At 43.4% G+C, this 17,420-nt stretch overlaps 1 protein-coding gene across 5 annotated transcripts in view; it reads left to right on the top strand.

Annotated features, from left to right (window-relative positions):
- Positions 1-17,420, top strand: part of RBM33 (RNA binding motif protein 33) — a 90,986-nt gene that overhangs the window by 8,572 nt on the left and 64,994 nt on the right. For all 5 annotated transcript variants that reach the window (XM_075587860.1, XM_075587859.1, XM_075587862.1 and 2 more), the window contains exons 2-7: positions 2,918-2,996; positions 5,501-5,549; positions 5,841-5,923; positions 9,967-10,267; positions 12,645-12,764; positions 13,437-13,608. In XM_075587860.1, the coding sequence (XP_075443975.1) occupies positions 2,918-2,996; positions 5,501-5,549; positions 5,841-5,923; positions 9,967-10,267; positions 12,645-12,764; positions 13,437-13,608 (804 nt within the window). The remainder of the gene's footprint in view (positions 1-2,917; positions 2,997-5,500; positions 5,550-5,840; positions 5,924-9,966; positions 10,268-12,644; positions 12,765-13,436; positions 13,609-17,420) is intronic.

Genomic DNA, 17,420 nt, shown 5'->3' with positions numbered 1-17,420 from the left:
AGACAACCCTCTGCTGCTTGTTCTTCCTCCTTTTCACCTCAGGACTTCCCCGACTATTTCAAGGAAAAGGTGGAATACATACGTCAGGATATCCCCTCCCATCCTACATCTCTTGCTAACTCTCCTCCTGCCTTCTTTGACTCTTTTTCCTCTGCCACAGAGGAGGATGTGTCGTTGCTGATCTCTTCTCCCTCTACCACCTGTCCTCTTGACCCCATTCCCTCCCATCTCCTAAACCCTCTTGCTCCTATTATCTCTATGCTCTCACACATTTTTAACTCCTCCCTCTACTCTGGTACCTTTCCCTCCTCCAAACATGCAACAGTTATACCATTACTCAAAAACGACAAGCTTGACCCTACCTGTCTTTATAACTATCGTCTTGCCTGCCTTTTGCCTCTAAACTCTTTGAACGTCTTGTATAAATTCTTGCTTGCTCCATTTTCTCACCACCTATTCTCTCCTAGACCCTCTACAATCTGGCTTCCGCACTGCTCACTCCACGGAAACAGCCCTCACTAAAATAACTAATGACCTCTATGCTGCCAAAGACAGAGGTCATTATACTCTGCTCATATTACTCAACCACTCTGCAGCATTTTACTGTGGAACACCCTCCTCCTTCACATTCTGCATTCTCTTGGTATTCGTCACAAAGCTCTATCCTGGATCTCCTTTTGCCTCTCCCATCGTACTTTCAGTGTCTCTTTTGCTAACACCTTCTCCTATATCAATCTCTCTGTGGGGGTACCACAGGGCTCTGTCCTGGACTGAATGTGTCTCTTCTATATCATCCTTGATGGCCCTCCGCCAACTTAAACTTAACATGTCAAAAAACAGCCAAACCTGGCCCTCCTACCTCCTTCCACATTACTGTTGGAAGTACTATCATTCACCAAGTAGCCCAAGCACGCAGTTAGGGGTCACACTCAACTCCTCTCAGACATTCTCCTTTCAAATTCAAAAAGTAGCTAAAACATGTTGTTTATTCGTCCGCAATATTACAAAGAAACGCCCTTTCCTCTGTTGCTCGACTGCTAAAACTCTCACACAGACCCTCATTCTCTCTTGTCTCGATTACTGTAACCTCCTGCAGTCCGGCCTTCCTGCCTCTCATCTGTACCCTACAATCTATCCTAAACGCTGCTGCCAGAATCACTCTTTTCCTAAATCTGTCTCAGCGTCTCCCCTCCTGAAATCCTTCTCCTGGCTTCCTATCAAATCCCATATCACACACTAAATTCTCCTCCTCACTTTTAACGTTTACACTCTTTTGTTCCTCCTTACATCTTTAGACCTAATTTCTCGTTATACACCATCCCGACTCTTGAGCGTTCTGCTCAAGGATGTCTTCTCTCTACCCCTTTTGTATGCAAAGCCCTCTCCTGCCTTAAACCTTTCTCACTGACTGCCCCACACCTCTGGAATTCCCTTCCCCTCACTATTCGACTAGCACCTTCTCTATCCACCTTTAAGACCCACCTTACAACACACCTGATTAAGGAAGCATATGAGTAGCTCCGTGGCTGATAATTTACAACTGATACATAAACCTTGACCCCTTGCAGACGCACTTACCAGAACGCCCCCCTACTGTCTGCACGTTCTTCCTACTTACCAATTAGATTGTAAGCTCTTCAGAGCAGGGTCTCCTTTTGCTTAATGTTACTTTTATGTCTGAAGCACTTCTTCCCATTATGTGTTATTTGTATTATTTGTTATTTATGATTGTCACGTGTATTACTGCTGTGAAGCGCTATATACATTAATGGCACTATATAAATAAAGTCATACATACATTTTAGAGGATGAACCATGTTTATCTTGGGGGCTCTATGGTTCCTGAGATGACACTGAAGTTACATGGTTTTAATCTCCCTGCAGGGGACACAAAATGCCTTTCAAATCTAGGGCCAATAGGAAGCCGCGTTTGGTTGTAGCTTCTTATTGGACGACCATGTCCATCCCCTCTAAAAACCTTGATGTTATAATGGTAACTCCATTGGTAAGTTTCTCAGGAATAGAGTGGTCCCCAGAGCTGAATATAATGCTCTTCAGATAGTCATGTGGGAAAAAAAGCAGGAATGTTAGGAGGAACTGCTGCTTTTGAAATGTAGGGTAAATATGGATTCTCCGTCCTTTAGGCCTCGTCCAGGGTGGAAACAGGCGCGCTGGCACTCCAGCGCTGCGCCCTGCGCAGGCCGGGCGATTCCTGGCCGGCTAGGTGCGTGCGCGTCTGGGGGCGTGGCTACGATGTCACGGAGCTGGTTCGCCCTCATTGGGCGAACCACTCACGTGACACGCTTGCAAAATCAATTTTACTTGCTCGCCATGCGGCTGAGGCCAAGCAGGCCCGTCCGCTCACGCAAGCCACGTGCATTGTCGCAACGTGTCCAGCATGAGCGTGCGCCCGCTCAGCGCCACCCTGGATGAGGCCTAAGATAGCGTTGCACCTTCTATATGCTTCCTGTCTCACATCCAACCCTTTAAATGTTTAACTGCCACAGGCCCTAAAATGACCTCATTGACATTTTCTGGCCCTTGCTGGCCAACCTTTGTCTCTCTGACAACCAATCAATGGGAAAGAACGCTGGTATTAATAATAGTTAGGTGGAGGGTACCGCACAACATACTTGCCACGCGTCTGTTCGTTGGGGACTCATTAGGCGCGCACAGAACTGTCATAATCAGGCCAAGTAAATGTAGCTTCCTATTTAACTGTGCACCCTTGTAACTGTAACCATTCGTAATCTGGTTGGAACTGGCTGTCATAACCAAAGCTACATTAAATGCAGTAAAATACATATTTCTGGCATGTAAGGAACATTTAAGGAGGCATTTTAGATTTCTTAGAGGTTTTGAATTATATATTTAAGCTTCCCGTCGGATCTGTTAAACAAGGTACTTTTCTTTGCAGAAGATGACTTTGATCAATTTGAAAAGCCTGGTGCGGAAAGGTCTCGGAGAAGAAGAACTGAAGCTGATGACTGGGACAGGTAGTTAGATTTATTTTCTCGTTCAGACACTATACATTGATTTACATTAGTTCTGTACTTGGGATTGGCATTTTGTATTCCAGTCTAAATCTGAATTCAGGTGCTAATGAAGTTGTTGGTTGCTGTGTGCATGTCAACCAGTGTTAAGAAGATGTTAAATTTGAATTTCTTTGTTCTGGTGTTCTGTTATCTTTCCAGGCAAATAATGTCTTTCTCTGGTAAGATACAAGAACACCATGCGAAATCTGTTCTATGTGCCATAGCTGTGTTTTCCTGATTTATTGCTAAGCTTTTTAAAACCAGAGACAGAACATAAAACACAGACAGAGCTCAGTGCACATCCAGTGAAACTCATACACGGTACAGTGCCTAAATATATATGTATAAATGTCTATTAAATAAAATGGTCTTTTAGTTTAACATTTTGGCCAAATTGTTGTAAGCCCTTGAGCCAACTGCACGGCAGACCACGTTTCAAGGGTCCCTAACACTAATATAAATTCTTAATAACCTGTGCAATACCAGGAAGAATGATTTATAATAAATCTGTCAATATTAGTTGCAAAGTTCTAAGTCTGTTTGAAGCTTTTATTCACCTGTACATTACCAGGAAAAGCACTCGCAGCGCACACGGCGTAGCGCACACGGCCACTATATCACAGCCCTAATGCTTCTTTAATATGCTTGGAAACGATCCAGATTCACTTCAGCAGTAGAGCTTGAACCTTTCTTCCTGTCCTGGGAAGGCAACACCTACATAACAATTTGAATATAGAGAGTGGCTTGTACAATATAATAGATACTCTGATGTAATGATAAAGCAATTTGTGGCTTTATTGTCATTTTCTTTGACACTTCATTTATTCGATCACTTTTAGATGAAAAAAATGATTATAGTGTTACATTGTATTATGAAATATGCTATTAAATGAACACATACTGCTGATCTTAGCACTGGTTACTTACCAAATATATAATTTGTTCAACACCGTCATCTTTTCCAGATTTATAAGCTGAGTCATGCTGGGGTAATGTTATCAAAATCCACGAGAAAGTAGCTATTCTAGTTTAATCTTATGAAAAGCCTCAATAATGGACTAATGGGATCAGATGTTTAAAATATAAACTTTTGTTTCCATCATTAGTATTTTTCCGAGGCAGTTTATTACAATTTGGAGTTTTTATGTAGAGACTTATGGTATTGCACTGGTTACTTTTATAAGGACGTTTATTTGGTAAACCACAAAGTACAGATTGCAGAGGATCTGCGAGTGAGCAGCAAAACATTCACAATCCTACGTGTTAAAAAAAGACAGTTGTGTAGTATTGTGTATATATACAATATGAAGTATTGTATATAAGTATAATTATAAGTATTCTGCATTAAAAAAAAATATACATTTCAACTCTTAATGCCATTTTTAATGTACTGAGCATCCTTTGGTTGCAGGCTCTGGCACAACACTTTTTTTGAGCCCAGCAGTGTAAGTGTTTTGGCAACAAATGATCACAAACGGGGAATGGTTGTATTGTTCCCAGACGGACACTGTGACTGAATTTTAAATCTGTAACAATAGACCAAGTTACCCTTAGTAAAAAGCCAGGCGCAGGTTTTCGCTGATCGATCACAGGAAAAAGGATCAATCGGCAGCTTAGGTAATTAGTTTTCATTAAAAATAATCAAATGCTGCATATATTAACACCCTCCCTCCCCCCACCAACCCATAAAAAGTGCATTGAGGAATGCTGCTGTTGAGCATGCACGAGCATTCAATGGATCAAGTTGTTTTAAAGCAAATAGCTGGAGTGAAAACGCTCTGCAGTGAACCAAGAATAGTCACAGATCTGTACTAATAGGAAAAAGGATATTAATGGTACCTGAGAAAACTGAGGCATGATTAGGAAATCCTTTTTTTGTTTGTTTTATCAGTGTTTGTTATTTTTAAATATCAATCTCAAATTGTTATTGGTGCACTTTTTTCTAATTTGCATACTTCCCTTGGTTGCCATTGGGGCTTATTCTTTATCGGCCGATCGCGCTCTTTTCAACCATAATTCCCCATTGAATTCCCTTATCTGACGCTTTGTGACATGTTCACTAAGCACCTTTGTCTCCTACCTGTCGCTGGGCTGCTACAAGAGGTGGAACGCAATAAGAAATTGTGCTTCATTTCTGTTTATCGGTTTTAACGGGTAGTGGAAGATGTTCAGTTGCTGGTGTTTGTGCTGTGGTTTTCACCTGAAACCCAGAACCGGAATCCCTAGCCATAATCAAAATGTAGTGTGGAGTTATGTCGCGAAAGATGGCTAATTGCCCTATTCACGCAACAGATCTGTATTGTAACAGTTATTTTAGTTGCACAAGATGTGTTCTGTATAACTTTTTGTATATTTCTGCTTTACTGATCAATTTAGATTATCTACTTTTGCAACACGGAATCACTGTCTTATAAGTTGTATTTTGAAAAGGTAAATGTGTAATGTTTGTCTTTTTTTGGTTTCAGTGAACTAGAGGATGATCTGCTTGAGGAAGATAACTTAACTGGGAAAAAGGTCAGATAACATATTTAATACATTATCCAAATGTTAAATAAAAAAAAGTTTTTAGACCAGGGATGGACAACTCCAGTCTTCAAGGGCCCCAACATGTCAACTTTTAAGTACCTGCTTCAGCACAAGTTGGCTCAATCGGTGGCTGTTTGATCGAGCCACCTTGTGCTGAAGCAGGGATATCCTTAAAAGTTGACCTATTGTGGGCCATTGAGGACTGGAGTTGCCCACCCCTGTTTTAGACATTTCTACACAGTAAGCTTTGTGACTGACCGATTCATGTTTTGACACCAGAACTTGTCTGACCTGTCAGATGAAGAACTTAATGATGATCTTCTCCAAAGTGATGAAGATGAGCAGAATCAGCAGAATTACAGGTAAATCTGTATTCATACGTCTTAAACATGGGAGCAAACACTAATACCATTGATTATTTTCTGATCTAATTATGTGTCTAAATGTCATGACTGGTATGCACTGAGAATTAAGGGTGTAATTCTATATCTGCCATTCTTCAGTAAGGATTTTCGTCCGAAAAATAGCCCGAACGGCCAATTTAGCAGATATAGAATATGGCCTTACTACTTGTTTGTAGATGCATACCAGTCATGGCATTTTAGACACCGTAATTACATGAATTAAATATTATAAGGTACAGGGTGCCTTCCTTTAGAAACTTAAAGGGCCATTAAATACAGGGTAAGTGATACTTGGCAGCAAGTGTGGGAATGGTTTCTTTGGTAGTTTGGAAAGAGGTCTCCTTACCCAAGGTTCAAATGTGGAGGCCCTCGCCATCTTTGGTGAGACCTGTCCCCAACAAATACCACATTTTGTATTTTCAAACATCGGCATCTATTATGACTGCAGCTGGGGCTGAGCATATGGAAAGGTCCTACAAAGTCTTATAGCTTTGGAGATGGATGAAAACCAGAGAAATAAGAGCCTAGTTAATACTTGTTTTACAAAACAAGCATTAAAAATATATATACAGCTAAACCCCGTTATAACGCGCCTCGTTATACCGCGATTCGGTTATAACGCGGTTTTCCCGTGGCTCCCGTTTTTAAAAAAAAAAAAAAAAAAATGTAAAAGAAAAAAAAATGTAAAAAAAAAATTTTTTTTTTCATTTTTTTTTTGCACACTGCACACACTGCACACACTCACTGCACACACACTGCTCATTGCTCACACTGCCACACTGCACACACACTGCACACTGCACACACACTGCTCATTGGACACACTGCACACACACTGCACACTGCACACACACTGCTCATTGCTCACACTGCACACACTGACACACTGCACACACACTGCTCATTGCTCACACTGCTCACACTGCACACACTGTACACTGCACACACACTCCTCATTGCTCACACTGCACACACTGACACACTGCACACACACTGCACACACACTGCACACACACTGCACACTGCACACAATTATTATATAGAAATAAACAGACAACTGCACTTTAACAGATGTATTTTGCCTGTACAACGTCTTGTGACTTTTGTTTCACAAAGTTAAGGGGGTGGGAAGTCATTGTGCTGTGGGGGGTGGCGGGGCCCTGCGCTGCGGCTACGGCGGGCCCTGTACTGCGGCGGGGGGGGGGGGTTAGCGGTCTGTGTGTGTGAGTGCGAGTGCCTGTCTGTGTGTGTGTGTGTGAGTGCGTGAGTGCCTGCATGTGTGTGCGCGCGTGTGTGTATGAGTGCGTGAGTGCCTGTGTGTGTGTGTGTGTATGTGTGTATGTATGAGTGCTCCAGCCCGAGTCCGTGGAGGGAGGGGGGGGGGAGAGTAGCGGGTCCCTCCTGCAGCCAGTGGAGGGAGTGGGGGGAGAGTAGCAGCTCCCTCCTGCAGTCCGGGGAGGGGGGGGAGAGTAGCAGCTCCCTCCTGCAGTCCGGGGAGGGGGGGGAGAGTAGCGGGTCCGTCCTGCAGCCCGTGTAGGGAGGGGGGGGAGAGTAGCAGCTCCCTCCTGCAGTCCGTGGAGGGAGGGGGGGAGAGTAGCGGGTCCCTCCGCTCAAGCCACGCCCCCCCTCCCTGTCAAACCTCCCACCTCCCGCTCCGGCTCTTACACTTACTTACACACACACTCAGACACTTACACACACTCACAGACACTTACACACACGCGAGGGCCCTGTGCTGCGGCGGGGGGGGAGGGGGTTAGCGGTCTTCCGGAGACTGCTTACCTGTCTCCAAAGCTCTCTCAAGTGACTCTACACAGACGGGGGGTGGGGTCGGAGCAGAGGAAAGGCCGCGACCAGCACCACCACCCGCTCCCCCCCCTCCTCCCGCGCAGGCAGCGGGAGCGCCAGGGACAGCGGTGGGGAGAAGAAACCCCCCACTACCACCTCCATGCAGGCAGCGGGATCTGAGGTAAGCGGCGACCTGAGGGACATCCCCGCTCCCATCTCCTGCCCCGCGGTGACAGGGGGAAGCGGGGACAGGAGGGACATCCCCGCTCCCATCTCCTGCCCCGCGGTGACAGGGGGAAGCGGGGACAGGAGGGACATCCCCGCTCCCATCTCCTGCCCCGCGGGATGAATATGCGCTAAAGCGCGGCGGCCATTTTTTTTCCCGCGACCCCGTTAGTAACGCGGTGGTCTCGGGGTAGACCCCGAGACCCGCGTTATAACGGGGTTTAGCTGTATTTTATTTAAATAAAAAACAAATGTCTCTGAAATGCTGAATTCACCGTTCAATGTTGTCCGTGTTTCTGGTGCTTTTATACTGCTGAAGCACATCTTTACATATATGTTCTAGTAGTAGCTTTGAGTGGGGAACAGTGATATATACCGCTGTTGCCAGACTTGCTGTCCCCCGCGCCGCGGACGAACAAGCAAGGGGCCGCGGGGCTGGCAACAGTGTCTGCCGCGATGGAGCTGTGAGGGGCGTCCATGCTTCTAAATGGGAGCAGCATTAATACTTTTGTGCCATGTCAGACTAAGGCTTGGTACATGTGTAGACGGTGTAAGTGGGACATTAAATGAATGATTTAGGCAAGTTCATAAACTTCATTGGGTATTGTCAGGTGAAATTTAGAATAAAGCCCATGACCTATAAGCATTTTTTTCTGTTAAAATAGCTGTTTGCTTATTTATTCACTACGCTTTCCATTTACTGAAATACATCTTTATATATATATATATATATATATATATATATATATATATATATATATATATATATATATATAGTGTATTAGTGAAAGCTAAAATACATCCAGAAACCCAACGTTTCGGTCCTACAGAATGGGACCTTCCTCAGGGGGATATCCCCCTGAGGAAGGTCCCATTCTGTAGGACCGAAACGTTGGGTTTCTGGATGTATTTTAGCTTTCACTAATACACTTTGATTTTCAACATTGAGTGCTGTCTCTTGTTTACCAATCCTTGGAACGGTAACGTATAACTACATTCTCTATATGGGACGTGCACCTGTGGCTTACCAGCACCTATTGGAGTGCCAACTGCCTTATCTGACTATATATATATATATATCTGCATGCATGCTCGGGGGTTCTGGTAGCGTTTAAGAATGGGGAACTTGATGATATATAGATTGTGTAAGTGTGACGCTTGAATTAAGGATTTGTGCAAGTTCATATTCACTTAAAAATGCATTTTATTAACATTTGGACTAAACCTTATGCAACATGAGCAAAAAACATTCATTACATCTACAGCTTCTGCTGGAAAGCATAATGTGACTTGCCTAAGTTTATATTAAGTATAGTATCATTATTTTGGCTTTAAACATTGCAAGCACCGCAAACTCTTACGTTTTATTTAACATTTGGTTACAGACACCCCCGGGGCTCCAAATGGTAATGTACCATTTATAATTTAGTTTTTAAGGTAACACTGGTCAGCAGAAAGACATGTAAAACATTGCTTTATGTAGCACAATAACGAAACTGTCCAAACTTTGGTGTAAATTGCCTCTAATGAATAATCCCTTTTATAATGTTAAATTATTCTTATTGTTTTTTTAATGATTTGTAATCCTTGAACTAGTGAGTGCAACAGCAGTAATGGCCATACGAGGGCATCCGCTGTACTGTACTGAATATAGCATGTGCAGTTTTTGAAACAATAGATGAGAATAATTGAGTCCACCTTTGCAGCAATTAACCTTCCTTTACAGCTGTGCAAATGTCTTTAACACTTAAAATAACCTTGTCGGGTGTAGATGAAGTTGAATCACATATGTAATTAGGCTGCTATTCCATTGGTTATGCTGCAAACACATGATCTGTATTACGAGTACCATGGGGCAGGTAAAAGCCTTGACTGCCAGAGGGGCTAACAAACAGGTTCTAATCAAACGGACTTTGACTTGTGGAATTTTGCCGTTTTTTGTTTTTTTCCGACAGTATATATTTATTATTAATTTTTTCTCACTGCAGTGCCCAAAGTGTTACAGTTAGTCTTAATGCTACAGCTGGGGGGATCACGTCATTTGACCTTTCCAAGAGCATCAATGAGTCTGCAGTAGAGGAACCAGAGTACGAAGAGGGTGTGAGCGACGCTGTGTATGAGGATGTTGATGAGTCTGAAACCTGCAATGAAGATTTCCAGGAGCTATATGAAGAAAATGATGCTGAGCTAACGGAGGAACCCACAGAATATGGGGATGAACAAGGGGATGACGGAATAGTCGATGAGGTGCTAGACCTTGAAATCAATGAGCCTCTAGATGAATTTCAAGTGAGTCTTTCTTATTGTATCTCCCCTGATCACATTGCTTCACGTGCAGTGGCTTTTTAGGCTGATTTGAAATCTGTGTACTTCCCAGGGGAGAGCTGAAAATTGGTCCTATTATCAATGTCTGCCAGTTTCTTTATCTAGCTTGTGACAAAGTTTGTGTTGACAGCTTGTTTGACTCCTTTGTCATGCTAGATGGCAACGGAGAATCATGACCTTGAGCGTTGTATCCTCAAGAAAAAACTGCTTTGTGTTGTGGGGGTCCACTGGCAGTTGTTAAAACTACTTAATGCAAAAGCTATTATCCAGGCTTTTGAACAAGATCTGATAAAGTCATCCAAAGGTAAAAGATTATTGACTTCCTAAAGATATCTTTAAGGTGCTTACTCTCCAAAATGATTGATTGCCCTCTTCAGTCATTTTATTGTAACTAATGGCTGTCAAGGTCTGAATGAAGAGATTGAAGGGAGGGGGAGGAAAGTATGTTGTGTCGTTGGTACCACTTTAAACCATAAAGATAACAGATCATTTTGCTCCCAAAATAGTAATAGAAACTTTATCTTTGTTAGGTAGGTCAGATGAAGTGTGCGTGTGTGAGATAGAGATATGTATGTATGTATGTGTGTGTGTGTGTATATATATATGTATGTATGTATGTATGTATGTATGTATGTATATATATGTATGTATATGTATGTGTTTTATTGGAATATAAGTATGTTACATACACATGACGTGTGTGTGTGTGTGTGTGTGTGTGTGTGTGTGTGTGTGTGTGTGTGTGTGTGTGTGTGTGTGTGTGCGCATGCATATATATGTGTGTCTGTATAGATAGATATAGATATATTATTTTTTACAGAAGTTTGCATAAATATATTTTAGTTGATCCACAATTTCACTAAAATCACCGTTTTCTGTTTATTTTTTGATGCAGAAATTGGATTGGAAAAGTAGGACTTTTTTAAAATGTTCCTTTAGACAGAAAGGGCCGAGCAAACCTACGCCAAACTCCCAGGGGTTTTTGTTAATTGCGTTTATCCTCCCACTTATTTCAACTCCTCCTCCTCTCACTCTTTTTTCCCCCCTACTCCTTCTCTCACTCCTTTCCCCCCCCCCCCCACTCCTCCTCACACTCCTTTTTCCCCCCATTCCTTTCCCCCCTACTCCTTCTCTCGCTCCATTTCACTCCCCCACTCCTCTCGCTCCATTTCACTCCCCCCACTCCTCTAGCTCCATTTCACTCCCCACACTCCTCCTCTCACTCTGTTCCCCTCCCCCCCACTCCTCCTCTCGCTCCGTTTCCCTCCCCCCACTCCTCCTCTTGCTCCGTTCCCCTCCCCCCACTCCTCCTCTCGCTCCGTTCCCCTCCCCCCCACTCCTCCTCTCGCTCCGTTCCCCTCCCCCCCACTCCTCCTCTCGCTCCGTTCCCCTCCCCCCCACTCCTCCTCTCGCTCCGTTCCCCTCCCCCCCACTCCTCCTCTCGCTCCGTTCCCCTCCCCCCACTCCTCCTCTCGCTCCGTTCCCCTCCCCCCCACTCCTCCTCTCGCTCCGTTCCCCTCCCCCCCACTCCTTCTCTCGCTCCGTTCCCCTCCCCCCCATTCCTCCTCTCGCTCCGTTCCCCTCCCCCCCATTCCTCATCTCGCTCCGTTCCCCTCCCCCCCACTCCTCTCGCTCCGTTCCCCTCCCCCCATTCCTCATCTCGCTCCGTTCCCCTCCCCCCCACTCCTCCTCTCGCTCCGTTCCCCTCCACTCCTCTCGCTCCATCCCTTCCCCCCCACACACACTCCTCCTCTAGCTCCGTTCCCCTCCCCCCACTCCTCCTCTCGCTCCGTTCCTCTCCCCCCCACTCCTCCTCTCGCTCCGTTCCTCTCCCCCCCACTCCTCCTCTCGCTCCGTTCCTCTCCCCCCCCCCACTCCTCTCGCGCTATGATTTTTTTTTTGCCCTGGGAGGGCTGAGTGATAGGAGGCCTCCGGTCCCAAGGCGGAGGGGAGCTTGGACCCGGGTAGATGCAGAAGTTGGGCCCAACTTCCACGCAGAATGGGAATGGACAATGGCCATTCCAAATGCTGTTGCAAGCACATAGATTTCTCAGATGCACATATTCGCAGGTCATTTCAGTGTTTGTAGAGTGTAGGTATCACATAAGGCAGAGCCTTGCTTTGTGTGACGCTAGCAGCATTTTGCAGCTCATTTGATAAATAGACGACCAATGACCTTCATTTCTCTTGCTAACATTGGGCGTTTTCATTTCTGTTTTGTATTTGTGAGCTTTGCAATAGCAGATGGGATCAATTAAATTAGTTCCAAAATGTATGCTGTTATTCGCCCCCCCCCCCCCTTCCTTATACTATGGTGTCTTTCTGTGATCTCCATTGTAAGGATGAAGATTACCTGCACTCATACAAAAGGCAAAAAGTGAAGGAAGAACAAGAAACCTATACACAGGATGAATTGGAAGAAACAACCGAGGTCCATGATGCTACTAATGATTCTGAGGAGGTAATGTTTTTTTTGCTTTACATTTCTGTTGAGCCATCATAACAATGGTGTAATGGCTCCAAGAAACATAATGTGCTCTGATGTAATCCCCCAGTAAATGCCATGGTAGATAGAACATTATCTTAGTTATGTTTAAACAGCAATTCCTCCCCCCCCATCCTCCCCAGAAGTATTCGAGTACAACTTCTGCATGTTAATAATCAGAATTTTCTTCATCTCTAGCTTCTGCGGTTACCATGGTAACCTTTGCACTGGCCTCTGGGGAAAGCTCCATTTTAACCGGCCAGACAACTAATGTTGCAAGTGCTTATATCTTCTAAATAGCATCCAATATAAAAACAGTGTTGGAAAGGGCAAGAAGTGCTTTCTTATAGTAAAACATATATTGTGATCAGCTCAGAGTGCTGCTTGAAAATATTTTGGACTGCCTTGTCTGCAAACTTTTTTTTAGTTGAGAAAATGGGTGGGCCAAGGGCTCCTTATCGGCAGCCCAATTCTCTGTTTAATATTCTGAAATCTAGATCTGTATGGATACAGACTACGCGTTCCTTCTGTCACTTGATCTTCAAAAGCACATTATCTGCACACGCGGCCCACCACTCTTTATTTCCGAGCCTTTGCCACGTTTGAGGGAAATCCGTAATCGTTTTCTGTGCTGTTTCATGTTTGTAGCTTCATGCTGAGCCACTTGAGTTGCAGCCTAAAATCAAGGAGGAGTCTGATGAAGAAGATGATGAAGATGAAGAATGTGGGCGAATACGCTTCAAAACTGAACGTAAAGAAGGAACAATCATTCGGCTTTCTGATGCTACTAGAGAAAGGAGAAACATTCCAGAAACCTTGGGTAAGAACAATGTAGTCCTTTGGGTAATTTGATGTTTGAGACTGGGACTTCATACCAACAATAATCTGAACACTTGGTTTTGTGTAGAAATAATGAGATGGTATTATACAGGAAAAACAGTGCTTAGCTAGATAAATTGCACTGTCACAAGAATAAACAAAAATTGGCCTGTACTGATAATGTCTTGATGTCATGTTGTAGTGTTTTTTTGTATTTGATTACGTCTTGGTTTAAGTTTACAAGTGAGAAGGAATACTATATGGTGTGTGGAAAATAGTTTGTGCTGTGTTTCCTTTGATGGGTTAGTTTATTGAAGGTTTGCAATTTGTGATTTTAAACATAATTTCATGGTGTGCACTTGTTTAAAGATGCAAGATTTTCAGATCACTAGTCTGTTTGAACCTGGAACACACGTTTCTTTAAATGTGCGTATTGGACATTCAGTTGTCCAGTTGAAGTGTAGATTTGATGCAAGTTGTGATACGTTTCATGGGACCGACATTAAGATTGTACAGAGCTTTTGAAACCTCGGTTTACTTTGGTGAATGGTCATGCTACACATGGAGAAGGATGCTATGAGGTTTGGAAACGCAATAGTTTCATCTATGAAAATGTGTTCCCTTAATGTTAGACCACTAAAAGCTATCATGACCTACAACAATTCTACGTTTCTCCAAGACCAATACGGCTATTGGAACTTGTAACTCCAATAAAAATGGGAGATAAGCAATTCCAATGTTCTCATTGTTACATAAAACTCTGCGTTCCCCCCTTCTCTGAGCCATTGAGGGGTGGTGAGAAAACACTTGTGGCTCCTACGTTCGGGGAAAGGGGGGGGGAAGGTGTTAGGATGAAGTTTTGGAGGCCATAAACGGTGGCAGAGTGACATGAACGGGAGACTGGTGGCCAAAAATAACTAATGTGGAACCATGAAAGTGCCAATGTACAAGATTGAAATAATAGACGCGATTTTCCCAAGTACCAGTGGTGTTAATATTTATTTAAAATTTTGGCATAATAACTTCCCTTTTGTTTGCTTGCCATTGATTCATGCATGTTTAGATAACAAAGCATTGTTTGAGAATGCAGATCCTGACTCGAATTGAAGCAAACCATAAATGATTAAGAGTACTTGTATTATCCTTGACCTAAGTGATGTATTCCTTGAACCTTTGCATTAGTTGGCAATAAAAGGTAGAAAACGGGGAAGGACGACTCAATGTAATGTCCACACAGGCACGAAAAGATGAGACATGATAAAGCGTGCAGTATCATGTGCTGCAGCTGTAACAGACTGAAAACACCGTGCTATAGAACAGGGGGCGCTAGACTTTCTGGGGGGCGCAGCAGTTATAGAGGTCCCGCGCTCACCCCCTAGGCATTTAAATTAAATGCCGGGGGACCGCGCGAGGCCTCTATAACACACTTCCAGCGACGCATCGTCATGGTTACCCAGCGTTATATGACGCTGCGGGGGTCACTGTGATGTCACGTTACCATGGCAATGTGACGTCACATGACCCCGCATGTCATTTGACGCCGAGGTGCGCAGAAAGGGGTGCGCACAGGGAAAAGTTGGCGCACCTCTGCCATAGAACACTGTTTTTAATGTTTTACTTTGCAAAATCCCACTACATTAAAGGAGCATTGCAAGCAACCGCGTTCATTTCATCCCTGGGATCCCTACACCTCCTGAGATACTTACCTCTGTAGGTGCTGCATGATTATTACATTTCCCACCACTTGCCTGTTAATAGGAAGCCGGTTATACAACTATGGGCACTTTCGGCGGTATGAATTTAGGGAAGCAGGGGCTTCCCGTCGCTGAAATTAACTCGTAAGAAAAAAATAACACACTAGGCAGAACCACAACTGTAACGTTTGGAAAATACTGTCAAATGCAGTTCATTGGTCTGACACTATTGTATCAATAAAGTTTGAGCATATCTTCTGTCGGTATCCTATTGTGCTGACAAAACGTGATGCAAAATATAAAATCAAGTTGTAAAATGCATGAAAACATACCATTTTATCATATTTGTAGTTACCGCCATTGGCCACCCCTAACGCAATGCACAATAAAAGGAGCAGTGTGTTTTATATAGCCATAACTATACACACACTTGTTCTTGAAGTCTTGAGTCCACCTATATTTAGTCTATAGCCAATTAGATCTGTCAGGGCGCGTGCGGTGTTAAGGCACACAATGGATGCTGTGTCTCCAGTTTGGCTTTTGCAGGCCTTTAATGTCCCCATACACACAATGTATGCAAGTTTACAGCAGTCAAAGCAAGGACATTTTTTTTGTTTTTAAAGTTATCAGCGCATTGTAGAGTAAGGCCGCGGCCCCAGTGGCGTGCGCTGTCCGTTCAAGCTCCCCCCCACCCCCCCCAGTCCGTCTGGTCCCAGTTACTACCCTGACCGGTTTTCACGGAGACGGGAATTTGAGCTCAGAGTTTGCGAAGGAGGACTGCGGTCCTAGTGCATTCTGTAGCACGCGCGCCCGACGGGGTGTGGCGCGTGCACAGCGCTTCACCGCAGATCGTGGTCCTGGGAGAGTTTATGACGTATAACGCACTGTGACCGCAGCCTAAGTTGCAACCCTGCTGTATTAAATAAGAACATAGACAAAGAATAGACAAAAATAATGGCACGTGTCTTGCTTACGAATTTACAGCACACGAATAATGTACCTTCTCTTTTTTTTTAACTTCACCTTCAAACCAGGCGGCATATAACCCTGTAGAGGATCTAGGTACAATTGTAAATGTTGGCTCTCTGAATTTATCATGATTGGCTGAAACGTGAAATATGGTCCTGCTGATGGATCAATGGGCCTTATCCCAGTTTTTGTGATATTTTGACACATTTGAATGATCCGTTTAATTTTATTTTAATGTACAAAAGTATACATTGAAACATTACTTGCCAAGTCTTTCTAATATGTAAATGAAAAATACGTACAGCTCAACCTCCTTATAACGCTGTGCTTGGGGTCCAAAGAATCACATTGCGCTATAAGCGGTTCGCGTTAGAAATAATGTACAATTGTATGAATTGTACAATAAAGTATTAAGATGCCAATAATCGTGTTGTAAAGTATTCATAAATATGAAAATTTGGAGCCACGCTTGCATCGCGTTACAACAGGGTTGAGCTGTATATTGAATTTGTTTATCAGTGTGCTTCTTCATCACTCATAGCAGTGGTGGCAGATTGGTTGAAACAAAACTCCCTTTCTGCACTGGTCACCGGACTTTTAAATAATTCTGTATTTTCAGTGGAAACTTACTGCTTAAACAGGAGTAATTTATTGATGCAAAACAATTGAGTGGGAATGTACATTTTTTTCTTTCTACAGTGGTTAGAGAATTTAAAAAAATGAACCGGATTCCAGTCTATATTTTCCTACTTTCAAATGGCGTAATAGCCAAGAAAACACTTAAAGAAGGAATTAACATTTCAGTTGAAGTTACAAACATAATTTCCATCCTGTCACATTTTGGTGACCTTTTGTGACAGCTTGTCTTTATTGGAGGGGGGTATTTTTATGTGCTGATTAAAGATGTCATTTGAAACCATTTTATTACTTGGGATGGTGAAATTAATCTTGACACTTAGAGCCAGTAGAAAAATAATTGCTGATTCACTGCATTAACTGAATAGAAGAATGGTGTAACCAAGTTCAGAATAAATGGAAGAGCTGGTAATGAAGTGAAGACGATGATTTCTATGTCTGTTTTATTTTTTTTTAACTCCTTAATCCAGCAATTTAAATCCAGCCATTAATTGCTGTAAAATGTGTTTTGGCC

Source organism: Ascaphus truei, chromosome 2 (assembly GCF_040206685.1).
Source record: "Ascaphus truei isolate aAscTru1 chromosome 2, aAscTru1.hap1, whole genome shotgun sequence".
Classification (NCBI taxonomy): domain Eukaryota; kingdom Metazoa; phylum Chordata; class Amphibia; order Anura; family Ascaphidae; genus Ascaphus; species Ascaphus truei.
This window is presented reverse-complemented; position numbering and strand designations above follow the sequence as displayed.